The sequence below is a fragment of the Panicum hallii genome, chromosome 2 (assembly GCF_002211085.1).
Source record: "Panicum hallii strain FIL2 chromosome 2, PHallii_v3.1, whole genome shotgun sequence".
Taxonomy (NCBI): Eukaryota; Viridiplantae; Streptophyta; class Magnoliopsida; order Poales; family Poaceae; genus Panicum; species Panicum hallii.
In genome coordinates this window covers 53,157,859-53,184,324 of record NC_038043.1, presented here as the reverse complement: position 1 = coordinate 53,184,324, position 26,466 = coordinate 53,157,859, and the positions used below count along the sequence as shown (strand labels likewise).

At 53.4% G+C, this 26,466-nt stretch overlaps 3 protein-coding genes across 3 annotated transcripts; all 3 read left to right on the top strand.

Annotated features, from left to right (window-relative positions):
- The first annotated feature begins 518 nt into the window (after positions 1-518).
- Positions 519-2,239, top strand: LOC112880475 (geranylgeranyl pyrophosphate synthase, chloroplastic-like). Its single transcript, XM_025945113.1, has 2 exons — positions 519-1,365; positions 1,630-2,239. Exons 1-2 carry the CDS (start codon positions 712-714, stop codon positions 2,050-2,052), a joined length of 1,077 nt encoding a protein of 358 aa, XP_025800898.1. The 5' UTR covers positions 519-711; the 3' UTR covers positions 2,053-2,239.
- A 6,633-nt stretch (positions 2,240-8,872) lies between these two features.
- LOC112881299 lies at positions 8,873-12,187 on the top strand. The gene has a single exon (XM_025945970.1). The coding sequence runs from the start codon at positions 9,112-9,114 to the stop codon at positions 12,181-12,183; it is 3,072 nt and encodes a 1,023-aa protein (XP_025801755.1). The 5' UTR covers positions 8,873-9,111; the 3' UTR covers positions 12,184-12,187.
- Positions 12,188-22,614: 10,427 nt separating this feature from the next.
- Positions 22,615-24,397, top strand: LOC112881754 (protein BZR1 homolog 1-like). Its single transcript, XM_025946606.1, has 2 exons — positions 22,615-23,179; positions 23,320-24,397. The coding sequence occupies exons 1-2, from the start codon at positions 22,934-22,936 to the stop codon at positions 24,046-24,048; spliced, it is 975 nt and encodes a 324-aa protein (XP_025802391.1). The 5' UTR covers positions 22,615-22,933; the 3' UTR covers positions 24,049-24,397.
- The last annotated feature ends 2,069 nt before the right edge of the window (positions 24,398-26,466 follow it).

Below are 26,466 nucleotides of genomic sequence, written 5' to 3'. Positions count from 1 at the left end.
TACGGGTATTTAATTGATGAAATCTAAAGAGAAATGCCATTCTGTATTTATGTATAGCCAAATAAAGACATCTCCACAAGGACAAAAAGAATCATAATTCCAATCTCATTCCATGTTTTGTTTAGACTACAATCTCGCATCATTATGTTTTCCCAACAATTGTTAGGAAGGAACCCACGTAATATCCAAAACAAAAATGCCTAGAGTTTCTTATGAAATCCTGCCACATAGTATTACATGCTGTTATGCTAAGGTAGAAAATGCTCCACCAGTCATAAATTATAGATCGTTTTAATTTTTCTAGATACATAGTCTTTGCTATGCACATAGAGATACAATATATCTAGGTAAATATGAAAAACTATGCATCTTAATTTAGTTACCACAATATTAACACCATCCATATCCGCCGACTGAAAAGTCTCAAACGTGGCCTGAATCGACGAACTTTCACAACGATTTCTAACTAAATTGCCTGCATCCGTCTCTATAAATACAAAGCGAAACACAGCGTCCTTGCAGCGAGCGTGTCTCAGAAAAAGGTGCCTCGTTCCACCGCACCACCACCGCCCGGGCGGCCACTCCGCTTCCACTGACGCGCCCCTGCCAGCGTCCAAAGCTTCCCTTCACCTCAAGATAAGGAGATCGCAACATCTCGGGGCCACCCCCAATCTCCACGACGCCCCCCCGCACTTAACCCCATCGCCGCCAATGGCCATGGCCTTCCACCCCCTTGCCGCCTCGCGCGTCCGCCTCGCCCCCCTCCTTCCCGCCGCCGCGCCCTCGTCCTCCTCCGTCGCGGCGCATCACCACCACCACCGGCGCCGCTTTTCCGCCATCGTGGCCACGGCGGCGCCCGCCTCGGCCCCCACGGTATTCGACTTCAACACCTACATGGGGGAACGCGCGGAGACGGTCAACCGCGCGCTGGACGCGGCAATCCCCGCGGGGGAGCCCCCCGCGGCGCTGCACGAGGCGATGCGGTACTCGCTGCTGGCGGGCGGCAAGCGGGTGCGGCCCGCGCTGTGCCTCGCCGCGTGCGGCGTCGTGGGCGGGCGGGAGGCGTGGGCGCTGGCCCCCGCCGCCGCGGTCGAGATGGTGCACACCATGTCGCTCGTCCACGACGACCTGCCCTGCATGGACGACGACGACCTCCGCCGCGGCAAGCCCACCTGCCACGTCGTCTACGGCGAGCCCATCGCGGTCCTCACTGGGGACGCGCTGCTCTCGCTCGCCTTCCACCACGTGGCCAGCGTCGGCTCCTACCCGCCGGACGTCGACCCGGAGAAGCACCCCGCCCGCGTCGTCCGCGCCATTTTCGAGCTCGCGCGCTGCATCGGCTCAGAGGGCCTCGTCGCCGGCCAGGTCTCTTTCGTTTATCAGATTCTATTACTTTCCACTATTCATCATTGAACAATTCATCATCGCATAAAAGGAAGTAAAAATTAGGCAATGTGCAAATTCTGACATCCTTTATATGGCGATCTTCCTAAGAGTGATGATTCGGATGGTCTGTTTGTCCGCACACAGTTGAATTAGGGCCTCAACATTACTAGTACTCGCTAACTAAGAATTGCAACTTTGAGGTACTTAATTGCTGAAAATGCATCGTCTGCTCTCTCTCTCCAGGTTGTGGATCTTGAGATGACTGGCACATCTGAAGTTGTGCCCCTAGAACGCCTGGAGTACATCCACCTCCACAAGACTGCTGCATTGCTTGAGGCCTCAGTGGTCATTGGGGCAATCATCGGCGGTGGCACGGATGAGCAAATTGAGCGGCTGCGGAAATATGCGAGGTCAATAGGGCTTCTGTTCCAGGTGGTCGATGATATACTTGATGTGACCAAGTCGTCGGAAGAGCTAGGGAAGACAGCAGGGAAGGATTTGGCAACCGACAAGACTACATACCCTAAGTTGTTGGGGTTAGAGAAGTCAAGGGAGTTTGCAGAAAAGTTGCTTTCTGATGCAAAGGAGCAGCTTGCTGGTTTTGACAAAGAGAAGGCAGCACCTCTGTTGCATTTGGCCTACTATATCGCCCATAGGCAGAACTGAGGTGATGCTTACTCTGTTGTTGTTCTTGTTGATCTGTAACTTTGTAAGGTCATTGGACTTGGGTTTCAGAAATATCCGAATCATCATGTGATGTATACTAGCTGTAGCTTTCTACCTTGGTGTAAGGAGGCTATTTAGTTGAAAATATGAATATCAAATCAAATTAGTTAAACCTGATTGAAACCAATCTTTCTGCCTTATGGTTTTCTTTCTGGCTGAACATTTGCTGCGACACCAAAAAATGCTCCAAGCAATCTCAGATGGAAATGATTCAGTTACAGAGCATCTGTAGATTCCTAACAGAGGTTAACCAAAAACATTGACTTTTTTTTTGTATTTGATTCGAAATTTGAACTCTCCAATGCGGTGCATCACTATCAGGATGAAGACAAAACTGTTGTATTTCAAGTTTCAACATCTCTGCATGGCTGATTGAAACCAATTTTTGTATGTTTGCCACCATCACATATGAAAAAATCCTGCTGTGTTCCACTTATAAGGCACACCCCAGCAATGTGGCATACCAGATCCTCTGTGCTGTTCTCCCCGGTAAACCATCACTACGTTATCTGAAACTTTTCTGGTTCACGATTAACCAAGTGCTTGTGGATAACAACTGCAATGTTGCAAAATTGATAGAATAAGCAATTACTATCCAATGGATGATCGCTGCTGATTGAACAGGAGAAGAAAGAGTGACATGCATATCATTTTCCTCTTATGTTTTCTGAGAATGTGGATAGCACATGCTATATCTAATGAAACTGATGCAGCAAAATGTTTCAGACTTTATTATTGCACTGATTGAGGTTGTATGATGTATGAGGATTCTATTTATCATGTTGTGCTCTGCATAAGCTGTGCACTTTATCTGGCTCCAGGTGATGACCACTCATCTGAACACCAAATACTTATGTGGTCTCATCAGCTTCTCGTGTGAACAAATGAACGGATGCACATGTTTTATTGGTTTTGGTTACTTCTTGCTACATATATTCTACTAGTAATCATGTTTGGCAGATTTTGGTCATATGGTCATGTACGTCATTTACCTGTTCTTGCTATTTTTTTATGACACTATAACCTTCGTAAGCTTTCTTTGACTGAAGGAGGTGAACTGAAACTAGTCTCTGCCCCTATGCAGTCCAGATATTTTTTTTCGAACAGGTTGAATGGTATGGTATATGAACAAATGAATTTCCTTTGTCACTGTAAGAGCTTTCTTGACTGAAGGGGCCAAACTACTCTCCAGAGTCTGAACATCGTGTAAAACAAGTTGTATCAATGTGCCTTCTCATGTGACCACATGTATCATGTATGAATCCTTGTGTGATCATATCACTGCTGATTTTCACATATGATCCAACTACTCATACATGTGGCGTGTACTTGTATATGCCTGCGTGCTTCTTGCATTGGCACTCGCCATGATTAGTCATCGTCGCCGCCGCAGGTCGCCGGTCACTGTTCACGTGTTCAACGGTTCGTCCTGGTCGTCTTCGAACTGAAGTTCGAACTGATCTCTCTCTCCGGCCGCTTGCTCTCATCTCCTCCGTCGGTCCGCTCCCATTGACCTGCGCAGCGGCCTAGATTTCAGCCCGGGCAGTTCTTCTGTCATGGAATTTGCTTCTGTCAATTGTCAAATCACGTGGAAGGAAGAAGGCAAGATTCGCCCAAGTTTGGTAGTGGAAAATGGGGGGAAAAAAGGAATGATATAGTCTGACGAGTAACCCGCTAGTCAACCCAGACCAGCGGAAGAGCTTATACCTCGTGCGGTTTCTGGCGTGGACAGAGGAACTGGTCAGTTTTCAAGCCACGTGAGGTGGAACAAAGCAGCGCGCGTCCAAAACTAGAATTAGAAAACGATTGTAAACTTGGTTGACGAGTGTGGAGGGCAAGCGCTCATCAATGGGGAGCGCTTGGCGCTCTGGTAGCGACTTGGCCAGCCGGCGGCGCGGCGGCATCCCGGCGTCGGCGGGAGACAGGAAGCATGGATCGGCGAGTGGACTTTGCGGTTTGTCAGGCAGGTGAGCGGGCCTCAAGCAGGACGACGACTCCTCCCGGCAACATCCTATTTTTGTCTTCCATCCATCCAGGCTTCACTGCCAAAGAAAATACTTTACTGGGCCTTTGGGGCCGGATGGGCCCATTCTGCACATTTCGGTCATGCTCTCTGAATTGTCATGCCAAATCTTTTTTTTTTTTGAAAAATCTAACTATCTGTTTGGAGTGATAGATACTATTGGAATATGTATTATACCAAAAATCTGGATAGCAGTAATTGGGACTGTTTGGATCCTGGATTATAGGAATTTATAGGTAGTATTGTCTACTATAATCTGGATGGAACCAGATTGTGAAATTATAGTTGGATTTTTATAGTCTACACCATAATCTGGATTTTTGGATCAGCTACATATTTCTTTAATCTGGTTTCATTTGGCGATCTATGTACTATTTTTTATGCATCTAAAGGAACACTACAGTGCTATCCTTGATGCTGAACAGAACCTTGGAGCTGTCCCCATTGGAAAGTCCCAAGCACTACTAGTGTTTTACCTTTTAGTCATCCAATGTATAGATACTCCTTAAGCAATTCCATCAGTAACTTCTACTTTAAAGATCGAATGGGACTGCCCCTATTGCTTGAAGTCCAACAAAGTGCTTCCAACTCCAGCAATGATCCTAATTCTCGGTCTCATTATCTTATGACAACTGGAACCCGCGCCGTAAGTGGCCCGCCTTTATCTTTTTTTTCCCCTTCCGATGATTGCCTCCACTTCGGTTCGGCGAGGGAGCTCAGAGTGGCGGTGTTGACCAGGTCGTTGGCCGTGTCTGAGCAGAGGCGGGGTGACGCGTGGGAAGGGAACTTGGTATTATCTTGGTATTTGATTACACTTTGGTCCTGAGGACCCTTGGAGAGGCTGGAGCCCTTCAGCTCCTGTTCCAAGTTTGATTGTGATCTCACCTTGTATTTTTTTTAGTTTTGTTGACTGAAAGATTGTTGAACACGTGTTAGATTAGATCTGGAGCAGTTCACATATATCACATTAGGATCTGAGCAGATCATCCGGTGATCTCTTCTCCAAAATAATCTGTCACAAAGAAAAAACAGGTGCCGCGGCCGTGCTACAGGTGATGTGATCTGAATTATATGGAACAAAGGAGCTAGCAGTCTCTGCTTGACCTAATGACCGAGGGGGCAATCAGAAGTCTCCACCGCATCCTTAAGCACGGTAACCAAGTTTCTCTCTTATCTTTTGGTGCTTTGTTTATCCTAGTGATGACTGAAGATTGTGGAGCATGTGGTTCAGCCGATCGATCAGGGGCAGCTTCAATCTTTTTTTCTCTCCAATACGCAGGAGAGCTGCGTATTTTTATATTAGTAAGATGAAAGAAGTTCTTACACATCATGGAGTCAAGCCCACGCCAAACATGAGATCGGGACAATCTCCCAAAAGAAGCTACCACAAAAAGAGAGCACTAAACAAGTCTAAACAAGAGGATTACTCGCATCTGAGACAACCTAGACGGCTTGCACCCGCTTGGATCCAGAGGTGAATTTCCGCCTTGATCTTGTCCAACAGCTCCCACGAGGAGGCAGATTGTCTGTCAAAGAGGCGGGCAGCTTCAATCTCGGCATGATGATGGGGAGTGACAGGATCATCTGAGCATAAAAAATTCTATAACACTGACCAATCATAGGTCCAGTATTTTGTTCAGGATCCCGATCACTTGTCGCTTTTCTGGTGGTTCAGTTCATGGCCAGCCCAGTCCAAGCAGAAACTTGGTGAACTTGGAAGTCTCTGCCTAGGTCAGCAACCAGGTCATTATTTGTGATTTTTTATGGCCTGAAATTCTCGCAACTGAAATTGACAGATACATAAAAATTTCGTCTCTTGCAGCAAGCCGTTTGAGCTCAAGTTTGCAGTTCCTTGGTGCCCTGCTGCTGCTTTACCTGGGCGGCGCGTCACCAGCCTTCGATCCGTTCCAATACCCGAAGCCACGGCCGGATGAACTTAGTAGAGGAATAGTCAATGGCGTCCTCTGCATCGTATTGCTATCGGCCTCCCTCGCCGCCGGGCTCAGCCAGCTGGTCCACCTCAAGACCCACGCCGACGTGGCGCCGCATGTCTCCCTCGTCATGCTCTGCGTGCAAGCCGTCGGGCTCAGCATGCCGCTGATCAAGGGCATGGAGTCGCTGCTCGCCAGGGCCACCCTGCGCTCCGGCATCGCCACCATGGCGCCATCTTCCTCAGTTCCCTCCTACTCGCTCACCATGAACCGGACGTACCAGTCCATCGACACGGCGGTGAAGGTCCTCAGCCTCGCCGCGTTCGTTCTCACCCGTGAGCTCATCCAGAAGGTGCGGCGGTCGAGGGCGGTCGTGCTGGCCCGGTCGCTGCCGCCGGAGCCTGGGCGCGTGCCGGGCGAGGCGAAGGTGTTCCTCTACCACTCCGCGGCGCACCTGCTTCTCTTCATGCTCATCGTCGCCCGTAACGGGCGGACAATCACCATGGAGCAGCACCTCGGGCTGATGCAGGACCTGTTCCTGCTGCCGCAGGCGATCGGCAACGCCGTGTGGCGCGTCAACCGCAAGCCCCTCGCGGAGGGCTACTACCTGGGCGTCACCGCCGCGCGCCTGCTGCCGCACGCGTACGACTACTACCTGCGTCCGCCGGTGGTGCTCGTCACCAACTTCATGTCCGTGAACGCCAGCCGGTGCGTGTTCTCCCACGCCGGAGACGTGGTGGTGCCGGCCGCGTCCGTCTTGCTTGCGCTCGTCGTATTCGTGCAGCAGAGCTGGAACAACGCGATCGCCCGTCTCATGGGCGCGCCGGAGCAGAGGAAACGGGAGCACATCCTGTAGACTGTTTTTTTTTTCAGGTGTTTAGTAGTAGTATGCATGTCGTCTTGTGTGCCATGTCCTAAGTATGGTGCCAATGGGGGGCGGTACCGTCCCCCTATCGGCGCGGCACAGGTGGAAGGCGGACGGGAGGCGGTCGAGTGGGAGAGAGAGGGCGGGATGGATCCCGCCGGGCGGGAGCGGGCACTATCGCCCCGCTCTCGCCCGCGTTGGTAGGCGCGCGGGGGCGGGAGGCAGGCGGAAGCGAGGCGGCGCGCTGGCATCGGCGTGCGCGAGCGAGAGGGGTGGCGTGCGTTTCGATTGGTCCACGCGGACTATTCGTTGAACTAGCCGTTATTTGACCGTTTGAACTCCAAAAAATTCGAAAACAATTGCAAAAAATTTCAAATTTTATCCCCAACCCCCCTATAAATACCCCACCCGGTTTTCACTCCTTCCACACCCCATTTGAGCTCATTTCTCTCCTCTACAATCCGAAATCTCTTCCACCATGACCGGTTGGTCTCCAGATTTCCATACTTTCACCGATCTCTTGCAGTTCGACGGGTCACAAGCATCTCCCCAAGATGAGTCTTCTCCGATGCATCGCTGCTCTGATGTCAATTCTTCGCCGCAACCCCGGGCATTATTCCCCCCTGCTGCACCTCCGCTCCGGGGGCACCTCCACCGCCATATCATTAACCGTAAGGTCCATACTCATACCCACCACCTCCATATGCTCCACCTCCATATGTCCCCCGAACATGTAGGGTGGCTTAGTGAAGGCTAAACTATTCAAGCAATGGAACATAATGAAGTCCCGATCAATCGCGGATATGGACGAAGCAGAAAAACGTACTCATTTCAAGACCGTCAAGATGGTGGAAAAAGAGCTTGGACTAGACGAGGATTCGGAGAAGAATTAGAATTTTCTTTTAATTATTATGTATTTTTGCTATTTTTAATTGCGATATAATTTTCTTTTTTAATTATGATGTAATCGGTAATTTTTTTAGTTGAATAAAATTAGTTTATTGAATTTTTTTGCGTACGCGAACAAAAGAGAGTGAAATAATTAAATCTGAAAAAGAAAAGCTGACGTGGAGGAGAGAGAAGTGAGAGTCTGTGCATTGGAGGGGTGGGGTGAGAGTGAGGGTGAGAGCTGACATGGCGGGGAGATATCTCCCCCCACCGCTGGACTCAGCCTAACTTTCAGATATCTGCACCAGTGTTCAATGGTTTGTTCTGTTCTATTGAAGGATTAGATGCTGAAAAATAAGATTGACCAAAATGAACAGGACTGATCAAGATATAACCGGGAAAGGACAAATTCTCTTACCACAGCACTCAAAATACAGCTAAAACTATCACATAGCATTTTTAAAATCCTGGAACAATTTAATTCTACTAGCAGAACTATAGTTTTTCACCAATCGAAACAAAAAAACATAACATGGAACGATTGATGTTTCCTACTAGAACAATGAGCGGAGCTAGAGCTTTAGACTGCAATATCGACGTGCTTTGAGGCTCTATAGTTCTTTTCAGCTCTTGTTCCAAGTTTGATTCATCTCTGATTTCATCGGTCTCTTCACGTGGGGCATATGGAACAGGTTGATTTTTTTTCCATTTTATTACTAACGTTTGTTTTGATTTGCTGACCTTGGCGTAGGAACATGGGGCAGCGATATGGCAGCGGATTACCCGGTCTCTTCTGTTGCATTTTTTTTTTCCGAGTACGACAGGAGAGCTTACAACAGTAGCTAGGTTTTCTCTGCTTCTCCCCCTTCTCAAGCCAGCTCACTGGCTTCTTGTAATCTTCGTAAAGTGTGTTATCGTCTTTGCAATAAAGTTCAGGCACCGTAATGGGTGCCGTCGTTTTCTTATAGAGAGAGAGAGAGAGAGAGAGAGAGAGAGGGAGGGAGAGTTTACAACAACGCGGAGCTTCTAGCAAACGCCAAGACACAATAGCACCTTCCAGGTGCAAATGAGAGCAGCACAAAATGGCCAAATAGGCCAACCCTACCGTGTACTACTCCCGATTTAAGCGACTTCTGTTGCAGACTCGGCAAATGATTCAGGCATTCAGCTGAATTTGACACTTCGACCTCCTGTTTATCTGCCAAATGCTTGTCTGAAATCGGAAGATATCTACACCTTTCTGATACCAGCCACATCTCTGATCTCTCGCTGGCGCAACAGGGGCAGCCGATATGTTCTCAGGTTTGCCGTTCCACGGCGTGCTGCTGCTGTGCCTGTGCGCCCTGTCGTCCTGCTCGCCGTTCGAGCCATCACAAGGCCGGAACGGCGACCGGGCTCATGGCTACCGCCGCTTCGCCGACGTCCAGCGTCAATGCCAGCCCGTGCTCTCCACGGCCGTCGAGCTACGTTATTACCCGGAGCGCGAGCCCTTTTTCCGACGAGAGCTCGAGCGCAAGCTGTCCTTCGAGAAGGGTGACTGGCGGCAGCAGGACGCCGGGCACGCGCCCCTGCTGCCGTTTGACGGCAGCGACGTGGCGACAGGCGGTCGTGTGCCGCCGGACCCTCTGCGGCTCGCGACCTTCGTGCTCACGCACGTCGACGCGGACCGCGTTGGCCCGACCGCCGTCAACGTCAGCGGCGTCCTCGTGCTTTCCGTCGCCCGGGAGAGTGCCGGCGACGAGATCAGGCCCGGGGCGCGCGTACCCGCCGCGTCGCCGGAGTTCGAGATCCTGCCGGGCAGCACCAAGCTCAAGATTCCCTTCGAAGGTGTCTACACGGAGAGAGTGGAGGGCGGCGGCGGCGGAGACGGCGAGAGGGTGCTGTGCATGGTCGGGAGCGCCGTTATCCCGACGCGCAGCACCAACGATGGCGCCGCCGGCTCGTCGAATTGGGGCCAGGTTTCTGCTCGGACAAACCTCCGGCCTCCGGTCATCGCCGACAACAACATAGTGCTCGTGATAAGGTACCCAAAGTGGCATACGCTGACAACCCGAGCTGTGCACGGCGAGATGTGGAGCACCAATGCTGTGTCGGACGCCGCCTACTTCGACACGGTCCGGCTGATGTCAAAGATTAGCGCGTACAACATGGGGTACCAGTTCCAGTCGGACGAGCTGGTTGCGACGGCGTGCAGCCCCTGGCCGGCAAGCGACGCGATGGCCGTGGAGAACCATTCCGGCGAGCTGCACAGGGGCATCTCGATGTGCGAGGTCCTCAATCGCTTCGCCACCGGTGCCACAACCTGGCAGTGCAGCTCCAAGGACCAGCCGTGCCGGTGGCCAGGGCCTTTCGAGGCCGGCACGGCCGCGGATGGAGCTGGCGAGGCGTTGGCCGTCGCACTGCAGGACGTCCGGTGCCACCCGTCGAGCGACGCGGACGGCAGCAAGTACTCCGCGAGGGTGTCGGCCGTGTTCCGGGCGTTGTCTCCACGGGAGCACCGGCTCACGGCGGTCAAGCGGACTAGCCTGGACAGCAAGACGCTCGCCGTCGAGGGCGTGTGGAAGGCCACGGCGGGCCAGGCCTGCATGGTGGGATGCCTCGGCGGCGGCAGGAACGCGTGCCACTACCGTGTGTGCCTGTACGTCCCGACGACGTTCTCGATCACCCGGCGCAGCATAATTCTCGGGCGCATCACCAGCATCAGCGCCGGAGGCGGCGAGGAGGAGACCCGCCCCCCGCTGTTGCTCGAACAACGGGTGCCCTCGGTGCGGCTCTGGGGCGTGTCCGACGTGTTCCCCTTCCGCATGGCGTACAACTACACAAAGGTCGAGCAGGCCGGCGAGTTTCTCCGGAGGAGCGGCTCGGCGTTCAGCGCCCGCGACATCGTCGCGAAATCGCTGTCCTTATCCTACCCGAAGAAGGGCACCACCGGCGACGACGAAGTGACGAGCCTGTTCCGTCTCGGCGACGAGCTTATGCTCCGGTTCACCGCCCTGCCGGATCTGTTTCCATCGGAATGGACCGAGCGGCCCGCGCTTTTCCTGGAGATGCTCTCCGTCGAGCAGGCGGTCGGACCGATCACGCCGCCGTCTTTTTGGCACGGCTCGTCCATGGTGCCGGGCGACTCAGGCCAACCCGACGAGGAACCTGCTAGCTCGGTACGGCGATCGCTGTGGAACGTGTCTGCCGAGCTCAGGATCGTCGGGAAGCCTTTCGGTTGGATGACTGCTTTGTCGCTGGAGGGCGTGTACAACCCAGAGGACGGCCGCATGTTCCTCATCGGCTGCTGGGATGTCCGGCTCCCGGGGCGCAATGTGTCGATGAGCAGGGACCTCGAGGAAGGGATGGACTGTTCCGTCGAGGTGAAGGTCGAGTACCCGCCGACGACCACGTACCGGCTCATCGGCTCGACGGCGAAGGTTCACATAACCAGCACAAGAAGTGCCGGCGACCCGCTGTATTTCGGCGCGGTTAAGCTCGAGGCGCTGCCGCTCATGTACCAGAAGCAGTGGCGGGACGCGGGTTCCGGTGGAGTCATCAACGGCGCCCTCTGCATCGTCGTCCTGTCGGTCGCCATCGCCGCCTCGCTGAGCCAGCTGCGCTACCTCAAGTCCCACGCCGACGTGGCACCATACGTCTCCGACGCCATGCTCGCCGTCCAATTCTTGGGTTACGGCTTGCCGCTAATCACCGGCTCCGAGGCGCTGCTCGAGAAGGTGACCTTCGGCTCCCAGGCGACCAAGCCGCCGCCGTCCTCGTCCTACGCCGCGGCGGCCGGCACGGACGACGAAGTGTACCGCGCCATCGGTCAGATGTCGAGGGCCCTCCTCCTCGCCGCGCTGCTCCTCACGCTGCGCATCGGCCACAAGGTGCGGCGGAGCCGGGCGCGTATGCTGGCGCGCTCGCCGCTCGAGCCGTGGCGCGTGCCGGCCGACCGGAAGGTGCTTGCGTACAGCTCCGGAGCGCCTCTGGCCGCGTTCTCTCTCGCCGTCGCGCTGAACGGGCAGGCCATGTCAGTCGAGCAGCTCGTCGCGCTGACGCAGGACCTGTTCCTGCTCCCGCAGATGATCGGCAACGCGGTGTGGCGCGTCAACTGCAAGCCCCTCGCGGGGAGCTACTACCTGGGCATCACCGCCGCGCGCGTGCTCCCGCACGCGTACGATTACCTGCGGCCGCCGGCGGTTGACCCGTACTCCGACCAGTACTCCAACGAGTACTCGCAAATGTCCAGGCCTGTCGACCTGGTGGTTCCGCTCGTCGCCATCGTGCTCGCACTCGTCGTGTACGTGCAGCAGCGGTGGAATTACGCCATTGTTAGCAGGATGTGTAAGGCGGAACAGAAGAAATTGCAGCACATATTCTAGGAGAGAGTAGCAGGTGTGTGTGAAGCTGTCGTGTGTTAGGCCCCACGTGCCAATCCCAACCTGTGTGGTCTCGCCGCCTCCTCTCCCGGCGCATCTTCCTCCTCATAGCTTCTCCCCCGGCGCTCGTCGCCCCCCTCCCTGGCTCCTGCTGCAGCCTCCTCCTCCCTCGCCGTCGCCTCGTTCAGCTGTTTCCCGATGTATACTGCTACTGCTAGCGTGTGGTGCGCTGGGCATTGCAATTGGGCGTCGCTGGTGAGGGACCCAGCAGTAGAGGTAGGAGGCCCGGAGCTCTGCCTGTTAGAATTAGAAATCGACTAAGTGTAAGCCAGCTCGGTGATTAGCTAAACACGACATTAGTTTAGGGGTAATCAAGAGATTAACAGAGAAAGAAAGAGAGGTGGATTAGAGATGCCGTACCCCCGGTTGATGAGCCGGCTTCACCGTTGTTAGCCATGGCGACGAAGAACCCGAGCCGTAGACGAAGACGAGGGTGAACGGGCGGCGGTGAAGTCGAGCTGAGGCGGCGGCGCGTGACGCAGAGGTGGCGGCGCTCGGTGCAGGCGGCGGCGCTTCCCGTCGCTTCAGCGCCCCTTAGATCGGATTGGCTAGGGTTTTAGGTGGGCTACAGGCACGGCGGCGAACCTCGTATCGCGTGCCCCGGCCCCCCACCTTCTATTTATTGTGGCGCTGCGCGACGGGGGCCCACATGCCATTGACTTGGCTGTGCGCCCTCGATCGGGGCGCGTAACGGACTCCGGATCGGTCGTTGGACCGATCCGGGGTCGAGATCAAGTTAACATTCTCCCATTTGATCTCTACTAACGTACTCACTTCTTACGTCCGATTTCATTCAGATTAGTACATTGAGCATGCCTCGTCTCAACAGTTATTACTATTGGATTAACAGCCACAACATACTTTTCCGTTTGAAACGGAACCATACTTTCGGGCCCTTACTGTCCAGGAATCATAAGCTTTCCCGTAAACCCATGCCGGCTAAGTGTTCTCTGAACACATTAGGCGGTAAGCCTTTTGTGAGCGGATCCGCTAACATCTTCTTTGTGCTCAAATACTAAAGACTGATTGTATGATTCTGGATTTGCTCTTTAACAACATAAAACTTTATGTCGATGTGTTTGGCAGCTCCACTCGACTTGTTGTTGTGAGCATAAAATACTACAGACTCATTGTCGCAGTACATCTTTAGTGGTTTTTCTATGCTGTCAACCACTCTTAATCCAGGTATAAATTTCTTTAGCCATTTAACCTGCTCCGATGCCTCGTAACAAGTTATAAATTCTGCATACATCGTAGATGATGCAGTGACTGTCTGTTTGGAGCTTTTCCACGATATAGCTCCACCTGCGAGAGTAAACACATAGCCTGACGTGGATTTTCTGTCATCCTTATCTCCCGCAAAGTCTGAGTCTGAATAACCCTCTATCACTAGAGATTCAGATCTCCTGTATGTTAGCATGAGGTCTTTCGTTCCTTGCACATAACGCAAAGCTTTCTTAACCATTTTCCAGTGTTCTATCCTTGGATTACTCTGGAATCTGCCAAGTATCCCGGTGACAAAAACTAAGTCAGGGCGCGTACATACTTGAGCATACTGTAGGCTTCCGACAGCTGAAGCATATGGTACCGCTTTCATCTGATCGATTTCGTACTGATTTCTGGGATACTGAAATTTCCCATAACTATCGCCCTTGACTATAGGAGCAGGTGTTGGCTTACTCGCATGCATACCGTACTTCTTTAGTATCTTTTCTAGGTATGCTTTCTGTGATAATTCTAAAACCCTCTTGTTTCTGTCTCGGTGAATCTCAATTCCTAAAACGAAAGAGGCTTCACCTAAATCTTTCATATCGAACTTTGAGGACAAGAATTTCTTTGTCTCTAACAGCAGATCAAAATCACTGCTAGCAAGCAGAATATCATCCACATACAGAATAAGAAAAATAAATTTTCCATTCTTAAATTTTACGTAAATACAGTTGTCCTCCTCATTTTCTTTGAAACCAAACTTTCTTACGGTTTCATCGAATTTCAAATACCACTGTCTGGAGGCTTGCTTTAATTCATAAATGGATTTCTTTAGACGACATCCCATCTTTTCTTTCCCTTCCATGACAAAGCCTTTTGGCTGTGCCATGTAAACATTCTCATAAAGGTCCCCGTTCAGGAACGCCGTCTTTACATCCATCTGATGTAACTCTAAATTATAATGCGCCACTAATGCCATTATAATTCTGAAGGAGTCCTTGCATAAAATAGGAGAAAATGTCTCATTACAATCTATCCCTTCTCTTCGCGTGAAACCTTTCGCCACAAGTCGCGCTTTATATCTTTCTATATTCACTTTGGAGTCACATTTCGTCTTGTAGACCCATTTACAGCCTACTGTTTTGGCTCCTTTAGAAATTTTTTCTAGATCCCAAACATCGTTGGTACTCATCGATTTCATTTCATCTTTCATGGCTTCCAACCATTCAGACGAATGAACGCTTCTCATGGCTTCTTCAAATGAAGTGGGGTCACCCTCCATCTGAATTTCCTCGCTATTATAGATTTGATAATCACTCGAAATAGCGGGCTTTCTTATTCTTTGAGACCTTCTCGGTGCCTCAGCTATCGGCACTTCTTCTACTTGGGGGTGCTGTTGCTCCCCCTGATGTGCGGCTACCAGTTCTGTCGGATCCTGAAGGACAGGTTCCTGATTCTGACTCGTCGCCGCAGCTGGAGAACTAACAACAGGTGCTGGCACCGTAGGTGAAGCAACAACTGGTGAAGAACTAATAACAGGTGCTGACACCGTTGGTGAAGCAATAACAGGCAACACGAAAAATGGATCTCTTCTCCTCAAGGTCAATCTTTCCAGCTACCGTGCTCCCCCTCATCATCTGATCCTCCAAAAAGACAGCGTGTCTCGTTTCTACGAACTTTGTATATCCGTTAGGACAGTAGAAACGATAACCCTTCGACTTTTCTGGATAGCCAATAAAATAGCAACTTACTGTCTTAGGATCTAACTTTCCGATATTTGGATTAAATACTTTCGCCTCAGCTGGACAGCCCCACACATGTAAATAATTTAGTGTGGGTTTTCTCCCTGTCCATAACTCATACAGTGTTTTAGGCACCGACTTACTCGGTACGCGATTAAGAATATGAATAGCGGTTTTTAACGCCTCTATCCATAAATTAACCGGTAATGTGGAGTGGCTTAGCATACTTCTCACCATATCCATTAAGGTACGGTTACATCTTTCAGCGACTCCATTTTGCTGAGGCTCGCCCGGTGTAGAGTACTGGGCTACTATTCCATTTTCCTGTAAAAACCTTGCAAAGGGTCTAAGAATTTGGCCATACGGGGTGTGTCGACCGTAGTACTCACCTCCACGGTCAGATCTTACTATTTTTATCTTAAGATTTTGCTGATTTTCTACTTCAGGCTTAAAAATTTTGAATTTATCCAATGCTTCTGATCTTTCTTTAATTGGATAAATATAGCCATAACGCGAATAATCATCTGTAAACGTTATGAACGAATCATAGCCGTCTGCAGACTTTATGGGAAATGGACCACAGATATCTGTGTGCACTATCTCCAAAACCCCTGAACTGCGTTTGGCTCCTTTCTTTATTTTCTTAACGTACTTTCCTTTAACGCAACCGATGCAATATTCTTTATTTGAAAAATCTAACGGATGGAGAATATTTTTTTTAATTAATCTCTCAATTCTCCCCCTCGAAATTTGGCCTAAACGACAGTGCTATAATTTCAATGAATTTTCGTTGTCGTATCGTTTGCGCTTATTACTTGCGTCGTTAGTCGTGCGGTCAATACTCGTGGTATTGCTAACAGAATTCACAATCTCATGCATAGGCAACATATAAAGTTTGTCTTGTCGGATGGCAAGACCAACACACTGACTTTGACTTTTAAATATAATCTCACATTGTTCTTTGCCAAAATAACAATCATAACCATCATCTGCCAAACATGATACTGAAATTAAGTTTCTAGACAAAGAGGGTATATAAAGAATATTGTGTAACTGGAGTTTAAAGCCGTTCTCTAATTCTAACGTGAGTTGACAAACTGCTTCAACGTCAGCTCTAACTCCATTGGCGACTTTCAGCCATCTATCCCCTCTTTGTAGCAACGTCCTTGTACTTATACCCTGCAAAGAATTAGCAACATGAACAGTTGCACCTGAGTCAATCCACCAAGTAGATTTAGAATAACTTACGTACAGGGTCTCATCTATAAATGTGATAACATCCTCACCTTTCTTAATTAAATGCCTTAAAAAATCTGGGCAATCTTTCTTATAGTGTCCTGTCTTGTGACACCACATGCATTGATCTTTTTCAATGTGTGGTTGATCTTTCTTTCCACCCTTGCCTGGGTGAGTCGAAGAAGAATAAGAAGAGGAACCTCGTTTAAACTGAGGTTTCCCTTGTGGCCTCGTGTATTTGTCAGAAGAGTTGTTTCTTTTGTTGTGCCTAACATAGTTGAGCGTGTCACCATGCGAGGCTTTAAGTCTTTCCTCTTCTTGCACACACATCGCGATGAGCTTCTCTAGATCCCATGTCTCTGGGCTGATGTTGTAATTAACAACAAAAGTCTCAAACTCTTTTGGCAGAGAAGCCAGAACCAAATGGACAACGAAACCATGAGGAAGCTCCATGTCCATAGGTTTGAGCTTGGATGCCATGTTGCTCATCTTTAGTATGTGCTCTCTTACACCACCGCCAGTGTACTTGTCATTTACTAACCTCTGAATCAGAGTTTGTGCATAAGCTTTTGAAGAGCCAACAAATTGACTCTCAACTTTCTTTAAGTACTCAACTGCGGTGGCGCAATCTGGGATTGCTCCCCTGATACTGTCTATAATGGAACTCTTGATGACCATCAAGCACTTCCTGTTGGAAGAGTTCCATTTTGCTCTCTCAAGATCAAACTTCATTTGAACATTTGCATGTTCTCTCTGACGAGTTTGCCAAGCGGCAGAGGTCTCTTCCGGGTCCCTCACCAGTTCCTCGGGACCAACGGGAAACAGTGAGGTGATGGCTAAATCAATATCTGACAGTGCGAGAGCCACTTCTAGCTTCTGTGCCCATATCCCGTAGTTGGAACCATCCAACGGCGGTATAGCATTAATGAAAGTCATTGCATTAGATCCTGAAATTTAAATCAAGAAAAGTGAAAACTACTTTATAAAACAATCATTGCATATCTTAATTCAACGTTGGTCAATATTAAGACATACAAATGTCTAGCTGCATTATTTCTAAAGCACCGTTGGGCAGAATTAGAGCAAATGCATGGAAACTTACTTAAAAAATTATAATACTGCTATTATCAACGTTGGTTAGAAAATAGCAATATTATAACGGAAGAAAAAACTGAAAACTGACTCCTTTAATTATAATGTCTCGTTGGATCTAAAATAATTAAAGGATATAACTTAATTAAATTTGCAGCGGAAAAATAAATTGTGCTAACTTTCAGAAACATTCTTACTTACTGTCTCTCCATAGAAATTATCACGTTGGTAAAAATTAAAACAGAGATTAAATCATGCATGAAGTGTTTAAAAAAGTTTCTGAGAAAATACTGAAAATTTACTGTTCATCCGACCCAAACCAGCCCAAAATGGGCCCAAAACGGCCCAGTGCGGCCTGGCCCAGCGCGGCCAGCGCGCGCGCGGCGCTTACCCGCGCACCAGGCCGCAACCTGGGCCTGGGCCGGGAAAGTGGCGTCCCGCCTGGGCCATAAGAGGCCCGCGCGCTGCGGATCGACCGCGACCGTCCGATCGTGATCGACGGTCGCGCGTCGATTTCGGCGGGTCAAAACCCCGCGCGCCCGCGTCGCTCCCGTAACCCTAGCTCACTTCTCCCGTTCCCCTCCGACCTCTCCGGCCTCCTCCTCGCGTCGGCGACCGAGGCGACGGCGCCGCCGCGGGCCTCCTCGCCGGCGAGCGCGCTCGCCTGTGCGTGAGCGCGCCGCCGTCGAGTGGGCCCGAGGTGGCTAGCTAGCCCGCGCGCGAGGCACGGTGGGGATCCGCGAGCGATGGCGCGCTCGGGATGTCACGGCTCATCGACAGCGGTGGGGCGCCGGAGCTCCTGGGCTCCGGCGGTGCTATCCCGTGGAGCAGGGAGCTCCCGGTGGCGAGGTAAGTGGTCTGTCTTGCCTGGTTAGGGTTGGGGTTAGGATTAGGTAGGGTTAGGGTTAGGTTTTGGCTCGGGCTGCGTGGGTTCTTTCACCCCGAGGGATTTGATTCGTTTGTTCTTGCTTTCTATCGAGTTGATTTCAAATCACCTCCTTCTAATTGCTTTGGATTTCTTACCCGAGCCTAACTGCACTTAGTTAGGCTTACTGATACCATTGTTAGAATTAGAAATCGACTAAGTGTAAGCCAGCTCGGTGATTAGCTAAACACGACATTAGTTTAGGGGGTAATCAAGAGATTAACAGAGAAAGAAAGAGAGGTGGATTAGAGATGCCGTACCCCCGGTTGATGAGCCGGCTTCACCGTTGTTAGCCATGGCGACGAAGAACCCGAGCCGTAGACGAAGACGAGGGTGAACGGGCGGCGGTGAAGTCGAGCTGAGGCGGCGGCGCGTGATGCAGAGGTGGCGGCGCTCGGTGCAGGAGGCGGCGCTTCCCGTCGCTTCAGCGCCCCTTAGATCGGATTGGCTAGGGTTTTAGGTGGGCTACAGGCACGGCGGCGAACCTCGTATCGCGTGCCCCGGCCCCCCACCTTCTATTTATTGTGGCGCTGCGCGACGGGGGCCCACATGCCATTGACTTGGTTGTGCGCCCCCGATCGGGGCGCGTAACGGACTCCGGATCGGTCGTTGGACCGATCCGGGGTCGAGATCAAGTTAACACTGCCTTCTTGACCGCCACGGCGAGCCGCTATCGCTCGCGTCCCTGGTCATGTACGTCGCCCCGAGAAGGGTCGGGGCTACGCATGCTCTTGGCTGCCCGGCCGCTCGCCGCAACAGCCCACAGGAGGTCCCAGCCGGAGCCGGAGATCCAAAATTACATAAAACCCCATGAAATATATCGCGGTTATTAATCGCGATCCAACTAGTTTCACAAAAACCCCTGAGTCGGATCGCGATTACTAATCGCGATCCGATTGTTTGCATAAAGACCCCTAGTTATTTTCAAAATAGCCCCTGTTTTCTTCCAAGCCGGTCCTCCACCGCGCTCCCCCCTTCCCTTCCAGCTACGGCGACGGCGAGTCGCGCCGAGAAAGACTCTTCCACGGATCTCCGCTGCCCCTGACCCGTAGGATCATCCTCCTAGTCTTCCTCCCACCGCCGGATCTCAGCCTCGACGTTCCGCTCATACTTTCACCAGCCAGGCGGGCGCCGTCAATCAGGAAGGCAGCAGGCAAGCCGCAAGCCTCGTCGTCGCTCCTCCCATCGGAGAACTGCGAGTTAGCGTCCCTATGGTTACGGCGCGACGGCGGGCCGCTTCTCCCATCGCCGTATCCCAATGCAACGCAAGCTCCAAGTGATGGTGCAACGCAATTGCTAGCCATCGGTACCGAATGCTTCCGCCGCGCTCTGATTGAGCACCGTTTCGATCGACAACTTCATTCCTGATTTTTGCTCGTGATTGCAGCCGCTTAGACGCTTACGATTCAGCATTGAAACTACTGGCCATCGGGACCTGGTTGCTTCGCTGAATGGCCATCGGTTATCAGGATAAAAAATGCGATGAGCCGATGACAGGGTAGAAGCAGACACAGCGTCCTTGTGCATGATTTATTTGCCAGTACAGCTAAACTTTCGACGTGCTGTGTATGCGGTTTTGAGATGGCAAGGTCAATCGACCTGTCAATGCTGGTCGCAGACGGCGAACTAATAAGGAAGTTGCAGTAGAAACCAGGAATGAAGCTGTCGATCGACCTCCGGCCAACTTCCAGTGACTGTGTCCACCACAGTTCTGAATGAAGCAGGCCAGGCCTTTTCTTGCCACTCTGTCCACCACGGCTTCATTTTTTTTTGAAAGACCTGGATAAATTGCCGGCATATATTAATAAGAGGAATAGAGTTTTACGTGCACAAGCCGCGCAAAGACCAGCCCCAAGATGAACAGACCGATCATCCAGGCAAAGCACTAAACTGACTACTCGCGACGCAGTGAAGCAACAAGAGAAACTTTTGGCCCGCCAAAACCCAGTTCGTGCATCATCCCGTAGGACAGTGAACAAACTAGCCAAGGAGTTCTCACCATTACGAAATACACGCTGATTTCGCTCCTTCCAAATGGTCCAAAGCACCAGGATAGCCAAAGTATGCAGCGCCGGTGCGTTCGGCGTTGTCGGCTGAAGAAGTTCAGACAACCAGTCAATCACCGAACTGGTGGTGCTCCAGTTCGCCGGGTGCAACGCCGCACTATTGGACAGTCCCCCACCTTGCGACAAATATCGATCGCCACTGGGCATTCCAGGAAGAGGTGCTGTGTAGTCTTGAGGCTTCGCTCGCGTAAAGCACAGAAATAGTTATTCGGCCATTCCCATAGCAATAGGCGATCCGCAGTCCAGAGCAGGTTCTGAAGAAGTAGTCACAGAAAAAATTTGCAACGCTGCGGCGCCCATGGCTTCCAAACCAACTTTGGAATAGTTTGGAACATCTATGTGTAAGTAGTGCCTTGGTCCGTCACTGGAGCTCAGCCTTGACTTGCAGGCGCATGGGCCCTCTTATACTTTCAGTCACCACAATTGAAATGACTGCACAATCTTTGGAGTACACTTGAATTGCGGTGACTGAAAGATTGTGGAACATGTAGTGGATCTGGAACAGCGCAGATTGACATAGAGATTGGAAGCGGATCATCTAATGATCTCTTCCAAGAGAAACAAAGCACTGGACTTAGGCTACAGGCCTCCAGCTGATACTGCCGTAACGTGTCGAGCTTTGTCTAGTGCTGTCTGAAGACTGAGGAGCTGGTGGTTGCGTCGATCTGATGCAGCATGGATCTCGGCATGATTGGGAGTGAGTGATTGTCCTGGTGATCAGTTATCAGATGGCTCGGTTCATGGACAGAAACCAGATCGGTAAATCTTGAGATTTTCTTTTCCTATGGAACTTAGGGAAAAATAGTACATCGACCCTGACGAACCAAAAATAAGACTTCCTTCTTCCATGCATCATCCGAGGTGCAACTAATCTGCGATGCTGAAGAAAATTAAGGTACCTGATCTATGACGTATGACCTGGCAGTTACAAAACCTGGTAATTCTGGAGACTGGAGAAGAGAGCTACTCACATGATCCGGGCTCATATTCCTTAAAAGCAGACACCTGAAAAAGCTGACCAGAAGAAGATCGCATGGCCTGATAACCACATGCTCGAGAATCCGAAACTGGGCTCAAATTCACGTTGGACCAGCCTACTGGGCCGAGGTATATATGGTTCGGGCTGTGGCAGCAGCCAAAACATGTCGCCCACGCCCAGGCAAAGACGTACCACCGCGGACGCCAACATTTACAAGTGGGCCGGCATAGAATCTGCTGTTCGCGAACTACACGGGCCGGGCTCTCTGCTAACGGCCTGCAAATCCACGGTCAAACCTCCCGAACGGGGTCCCGGCAGACGGTCCACGCCCTCCACGGCGGCGCCAGACGGTCCCCGCCCGCCCTCGCCGCTGCGCCCCCGGGCACATTTCTTTCCTTCGTTACCGGCAGCCGCGGACGGCGTGGCACGGATCAGGAGGGGGGCCCGCCCGTCAGCAGCGTACGTCCTGTAAAACTCATGAGTGCTTGGGCACGGGCCGGTCAAAGCCGCAGAGCTTTGAAGGCGCTGTCACTCGCTGCCCCACTGACAGCCCTGTCTCTCCCCCCGGGTGATTATCCTAATCCCGGCCTCAGATGCTCGGAAGACCCCGCTCCCGTGACCAGCTGATCACGCGCGACATCCGGATCAGGAGCTCCAAGCGAGTAGTTGACTCGTGTCAACACTGTCGCGTGCCATCTCGATAAGAAACTGGACGTGTTGTGGCGTGCCCTCGTCAGCCTGCCATTGCCATTGCCAGTGAGGAGCTCATCAAATCTTCATGTGAGTACACGCTACTAGTAGTCTTGTACATCATCGCCCCACATAAAGCGCCTACGCCACTTTGCAGACGAAACGTACGTACTGCTCCGGCGACGGTGGCCACGTCGCAAATCCCGAGGCGCGCCGCACCAACACACATGCCCGGCACCGCGCTGCCTGCGCACCGGCCCTACTCACCTCGCTCACGCGCAGCACACACACTCCCCCACTCGCCAAAAGCCGAGCCCCCGGCACGGCAGACCCCAGCCTCCAGAGAAGAGAGAGGCGACTAGGCGAGCAAAAGGTAGGCCACACCCACCCACCATGGCCATTGGCCAGTAGTAGAATCTAGCCAATCCAGTTGCAATAAAGTAAAGTTACCGTACCACCCTCGTGAGCTCCACCGGGCCCGCCGCCCAGCCCTCGCCCGAGCCCACGAGGGCGAAAGCTCAAAGCAAGCGGCCCCAGCTCGCACGCCATGCCCCGCGCCCCACCCCACCCCCAACACACACACATCCCACTCTACTCTACTACGGCGCCAGCAGGCAGCTCCCCCTTCTCCCTCTCCCCACTAGTCAATACTCACGGCGCAGTACGCCACCCACCACCTCGCCATTAAAGAAAGAGGAGGCAACAAGGCAAGTCGCAGGGGGCCGGGAGAGAGGAGGCAGCAGCGGCAGCCGGCATGACGTCGGGGGCGGCGGCCGCGGCGGCGGCGGGCGGCCTGGGGCGCACGCCGACGTGGAAGGAGCGGGAGAACAACAAGCGGCGCGAGCGGCGCCGCCGGGCCATCGCCGCCAAGATCTTCACGGGGCTCCGCGCGCTCGGCAACTACAAGCTCCCCAAGCACTGCGACAACAACGAGGTGCTCAAGGCGCTCTGCCGCGAGGCCGGCTGGGTCGTCGAGGACGACGGCACCACCTACCGAAAGGTCCGAGCTTTCTGCTCTTTCTTTCTTCCTTGGTCCCTGATCTCCCTCTCCCCGTTCTTCAGGGATCTTGGATGCGCGCTGTCGTCCGCGCAGATCTGATAGATGGAAGCTCACCGTGCGTTTTCTTGGTTCTTTGGCAGGGATGCAAGCCGCCGCCGGGGATGATGAGCCCTTGCTCGTCGTCGCAGCTGCTCAGCGCGCCGTCCTCGAGCTACCCGAGCCCGGCCCCGTCGTACCACGCCAGCCCGGCGTCGTCGAGCTTCCCGAGCCCCACGCGCCTGGACCCCAGCAGCGGCAGCAACACCCACAACCCGGGCGCCGCGGCCGCGGCCTCCTCGCTCCTCCCGTTCCTCCGGGGCCTACCCAACCTCCCGCCGCTCCGCGTCTCCAGCAGCGCCCCCGTCACGCCGCCGCTCTCCTCGCCCACGGCGGCGTCGCGCCCGCCCACCAAGGTCCGCAAGCCCGACTGGGACGCCGTCGCCGTCGACCCGTTCCGGCACCCCTTCTTCGCGGTCTCGGCCCCCGCCAGCCCCACCCGCGCGCGGCGGCGCGAGCACCCGGACACCATCCCCGAGTGCGACGAGTCCGACGTCTGCTCCACCGTGGACTCCGGCCGGTGGATCAGCTTCCAGATGTCCGCGGCGACGACCGCGCCCGCCTCGCCCACGTACAACCTCGTCAACCCGGGCGGCGGCGCCTCCGCCTCCAACTCCATGGAGCTGGACGGGATGGCCGCCGCGGACATCGGCCGGGGCGGGCCCGCGGAGTTCGAGTTCGACAAGGGCCGCGTCACGCCGTGGGAAGGCGAGCGGATCCACGAGGTCGCCGCCGAGGAGCTTGAGCTCACGCTCGGCGTCGGCGCCAAGTGAAGCATCGGCCAATCTCGCAAAAGCTCGGATCTTTGAGCTCCTGTACTGCAATGCCATGAGCATCGAGTTCGAGTACTAGCTGATCGCGGTTCTGTGAGATCAGCGGCGGCAAGTGTGTAATTGCTGCGTGACGAAATTGACAACGCATTTCGTGCTGCGACGGTTCGATCGGGCGTTTCAAGCCTTCAATGTAGGTGTAGGTGATGCTGTTGTTTCATTCATGGACTGATGAGAAATTGAGGAGCCAGAGCAATCGTCGATCGTTCGTTCGTCTGAATTGGATCGGATCACCGATTGTACATCGTCACGCATTTCATCATTTGGATGCTCTCCCGCATCACTTTTCACTGTTTGTCCTGTGTAACTCCTCAAAATGCGTGACCTCGTGGGTGAAAAGAGATGGAGGAATGGGGCTGAACTTTGTGACTCGATCTTGTCTCTCTCGGACGCGACTGTACTGCATTTTTACCCCCCGCCTCTCTAGTACGGTACCAGTATTCGCTGTGCCTTTTCACAGTTTTACAGTGGGAGGAGTATCTTCTCTGGGAACGTGAGCTACCATACTAGGCTACCGACTGTCCACCGTCACCGAGCACCTCCCCGACGCGATGCCTACGCATGTTCGCGAACACACGCATGAGATGCCCAACTGCAGAGACCATCAGACCAATGTTCTATGCGCATCATGATTCATGCCGTAGTAGCAGTCTAGCAGATTAGATGCTAAATTGCTGGTTGGCACACACTGATGACAGACATCTTTCCCCAGCGACAGACGAACGAACGGCACATGATCAGCTGCTAGCTCTCGGCCTGCCGGCACCCTGTAGATGCTGTTGCCCGCACACCAAACCAATCATCCGCCGCGCATGCACCTATACGGGAAACGCAGGCATCAACGCAGGTTCCATCCAGCTGCGGCTGCGAAATCATTGGGAGCACGAGCCGAGCCACATCTCTCTGTAATCCTCCTCCGACCTCTCTTTGCCAGCAGCAGAAGCACAAGCACACGGTGCGACGCATCTCGCGCTCCGGCTGGCCATCGGGTCCGTCCGCCCCCGGCGGCCGGATCGTACCGGGCTACTACCGGCGCGTGGGGCGTGCACGAGCTAGCCAGCCGGATACGTGACGGCCCCCCGTGTACGGGCTCGCATTATTGACGTGCGTGCGCGGGGCCGGGATCGGCGTCCCCAACAGTGACATCGCACAGTGCCGGGATGGCCACGCACGTCCGCTACCCCCGCTGGCTAGCTAGCTAGGGTTATTGCGTGCGGGTTGCGCGGCTACAGTGATGGCATGTCCCTCCTGGCCCCGGGTGCCGCCGCGGCGCCGCGATCCGGGTCCGCCGCGTTCTGCGGCGCGCGCGCGCCCGGGCACGCAGCGTGGTCGCTACGCGCGTCCTGGGCGCTGCCGGGCCGAGCGACGGGGCACCCCGCCGCGCCGCGCGCCGCTGCCAAGGTTCCCTGAAGATCCGGTGCGGATCGTGCCCGATGACGACGATGCACGGGGCCCCCGTGCGCATGTGCGGGTGTCCAATCAGTGGCGCGTCCGCCGCGGCACCGAACGCCGGACGGCGACGCGTACAGCGGATTAGTTCGTTTCCGGGGCCGCCGCGCCGACCGACGGGTGGGCCTTTTTCTAATCCCGCTCGTGCGCCGCGACCCCCACCACATTGTGTGTTGGTTGGATCGTGGACTGTGCGAGCGACGCCGGCCTCGCACAGCGGCAGGCGCGACGGAGCGTGGAGGTCGCCGTCTCCCGTGCGCTGTCGGACTGACGGGTTGTGGCGAGCTACCGCACGTGGTCGCTAGCAATTAAGGCCGGCGCCCTGGTCCGGGTGACATGATTAGCCCTATATCCTGTGACTTTCTAACAATTATCCGTACGTGCCAGCCATCAACCGAAGCACGCAGGCTCCTGACTGGACGCAGCCGCAGCGCAACCGTGAAAATGGATCGTGCCGCTGTGACTGACTACGATCTATCACGTTCCGAGGCTCTGTTAGTCGCTGCGTTGAGTGACCGGGGACGACGCTAATTACAATTACTAGTTCACCAGCCAACAGAAAAAGGGCAGCAACACGCCAGGCGCATCAGAGGGATCCTGAGATGCCTCGTGCACGAGTTGACTGTTGACTGCGGAGGGGGGAAAAAACAAGGCAGGAGCAGCCAGGATGTCCGTGCGCGCTCGCCACTTTTCACATGGTCGGCGGGCTCGATCTACCGCCCCAATCGTCGTGCCCGAGCGACGGGACTCACTGCACGTTGGGCGCGAACGTAGCTCGCGCGGACCGCGGGACGTGGACGGGGGCGGTGTACGGCAGAAACGTGCCGTGTTCGTACGGCCCATTTAGCACGGAGCGAAGGGGCTGCTGATTCTTCCACGCCTCCCAGGCCCTTGGCCCACGAATGCCGTCGT

What these genes read in the sequence shown, in the direction of transcription:
- LOC112880475 (XM_025945113.1), top strand. Translation starts at nt 712, where the DNA reads ATGGCCATGGCCTTCCACCCCCTTGCCGCCTCGCGCGTCCGCCTCGCC. An exon ending in AGGGCCTCGTCGCCGGCCAG is followed by an intron (nt 1,366 to 1,629) that starts GTCTCTTTCGTT and finishes CTCTCTCTCCAG; the next exon opens with GTTGTGGATCTTGAGATGAC.
- LOC112881299 (XM_025945970.1), top strand. Translation starts at nt 9,112, where the DNA reads ATGTTCTCAGGTTTGCCGTTCCACGGCGTGCTGCTGCTGTGCCTGTGC.
- LOC112881754 (XM_025946606.1), top strand. Translation starts at nt 22,934, where the DNA reads ATGACGTCGGGGGCGGCGGCCGCGGCGGCGGCGGGCGGCCTGGGGCGC. An exon ending in ACGGCACCACCTACCGAAAG is followed by an intron (nt 23,180 to 23,319) that starts GTCCGAGCTTTC and finishes GTTCTTTGGCAG; the next exon opens with GGATGCAAGCCGCCGCCGGG.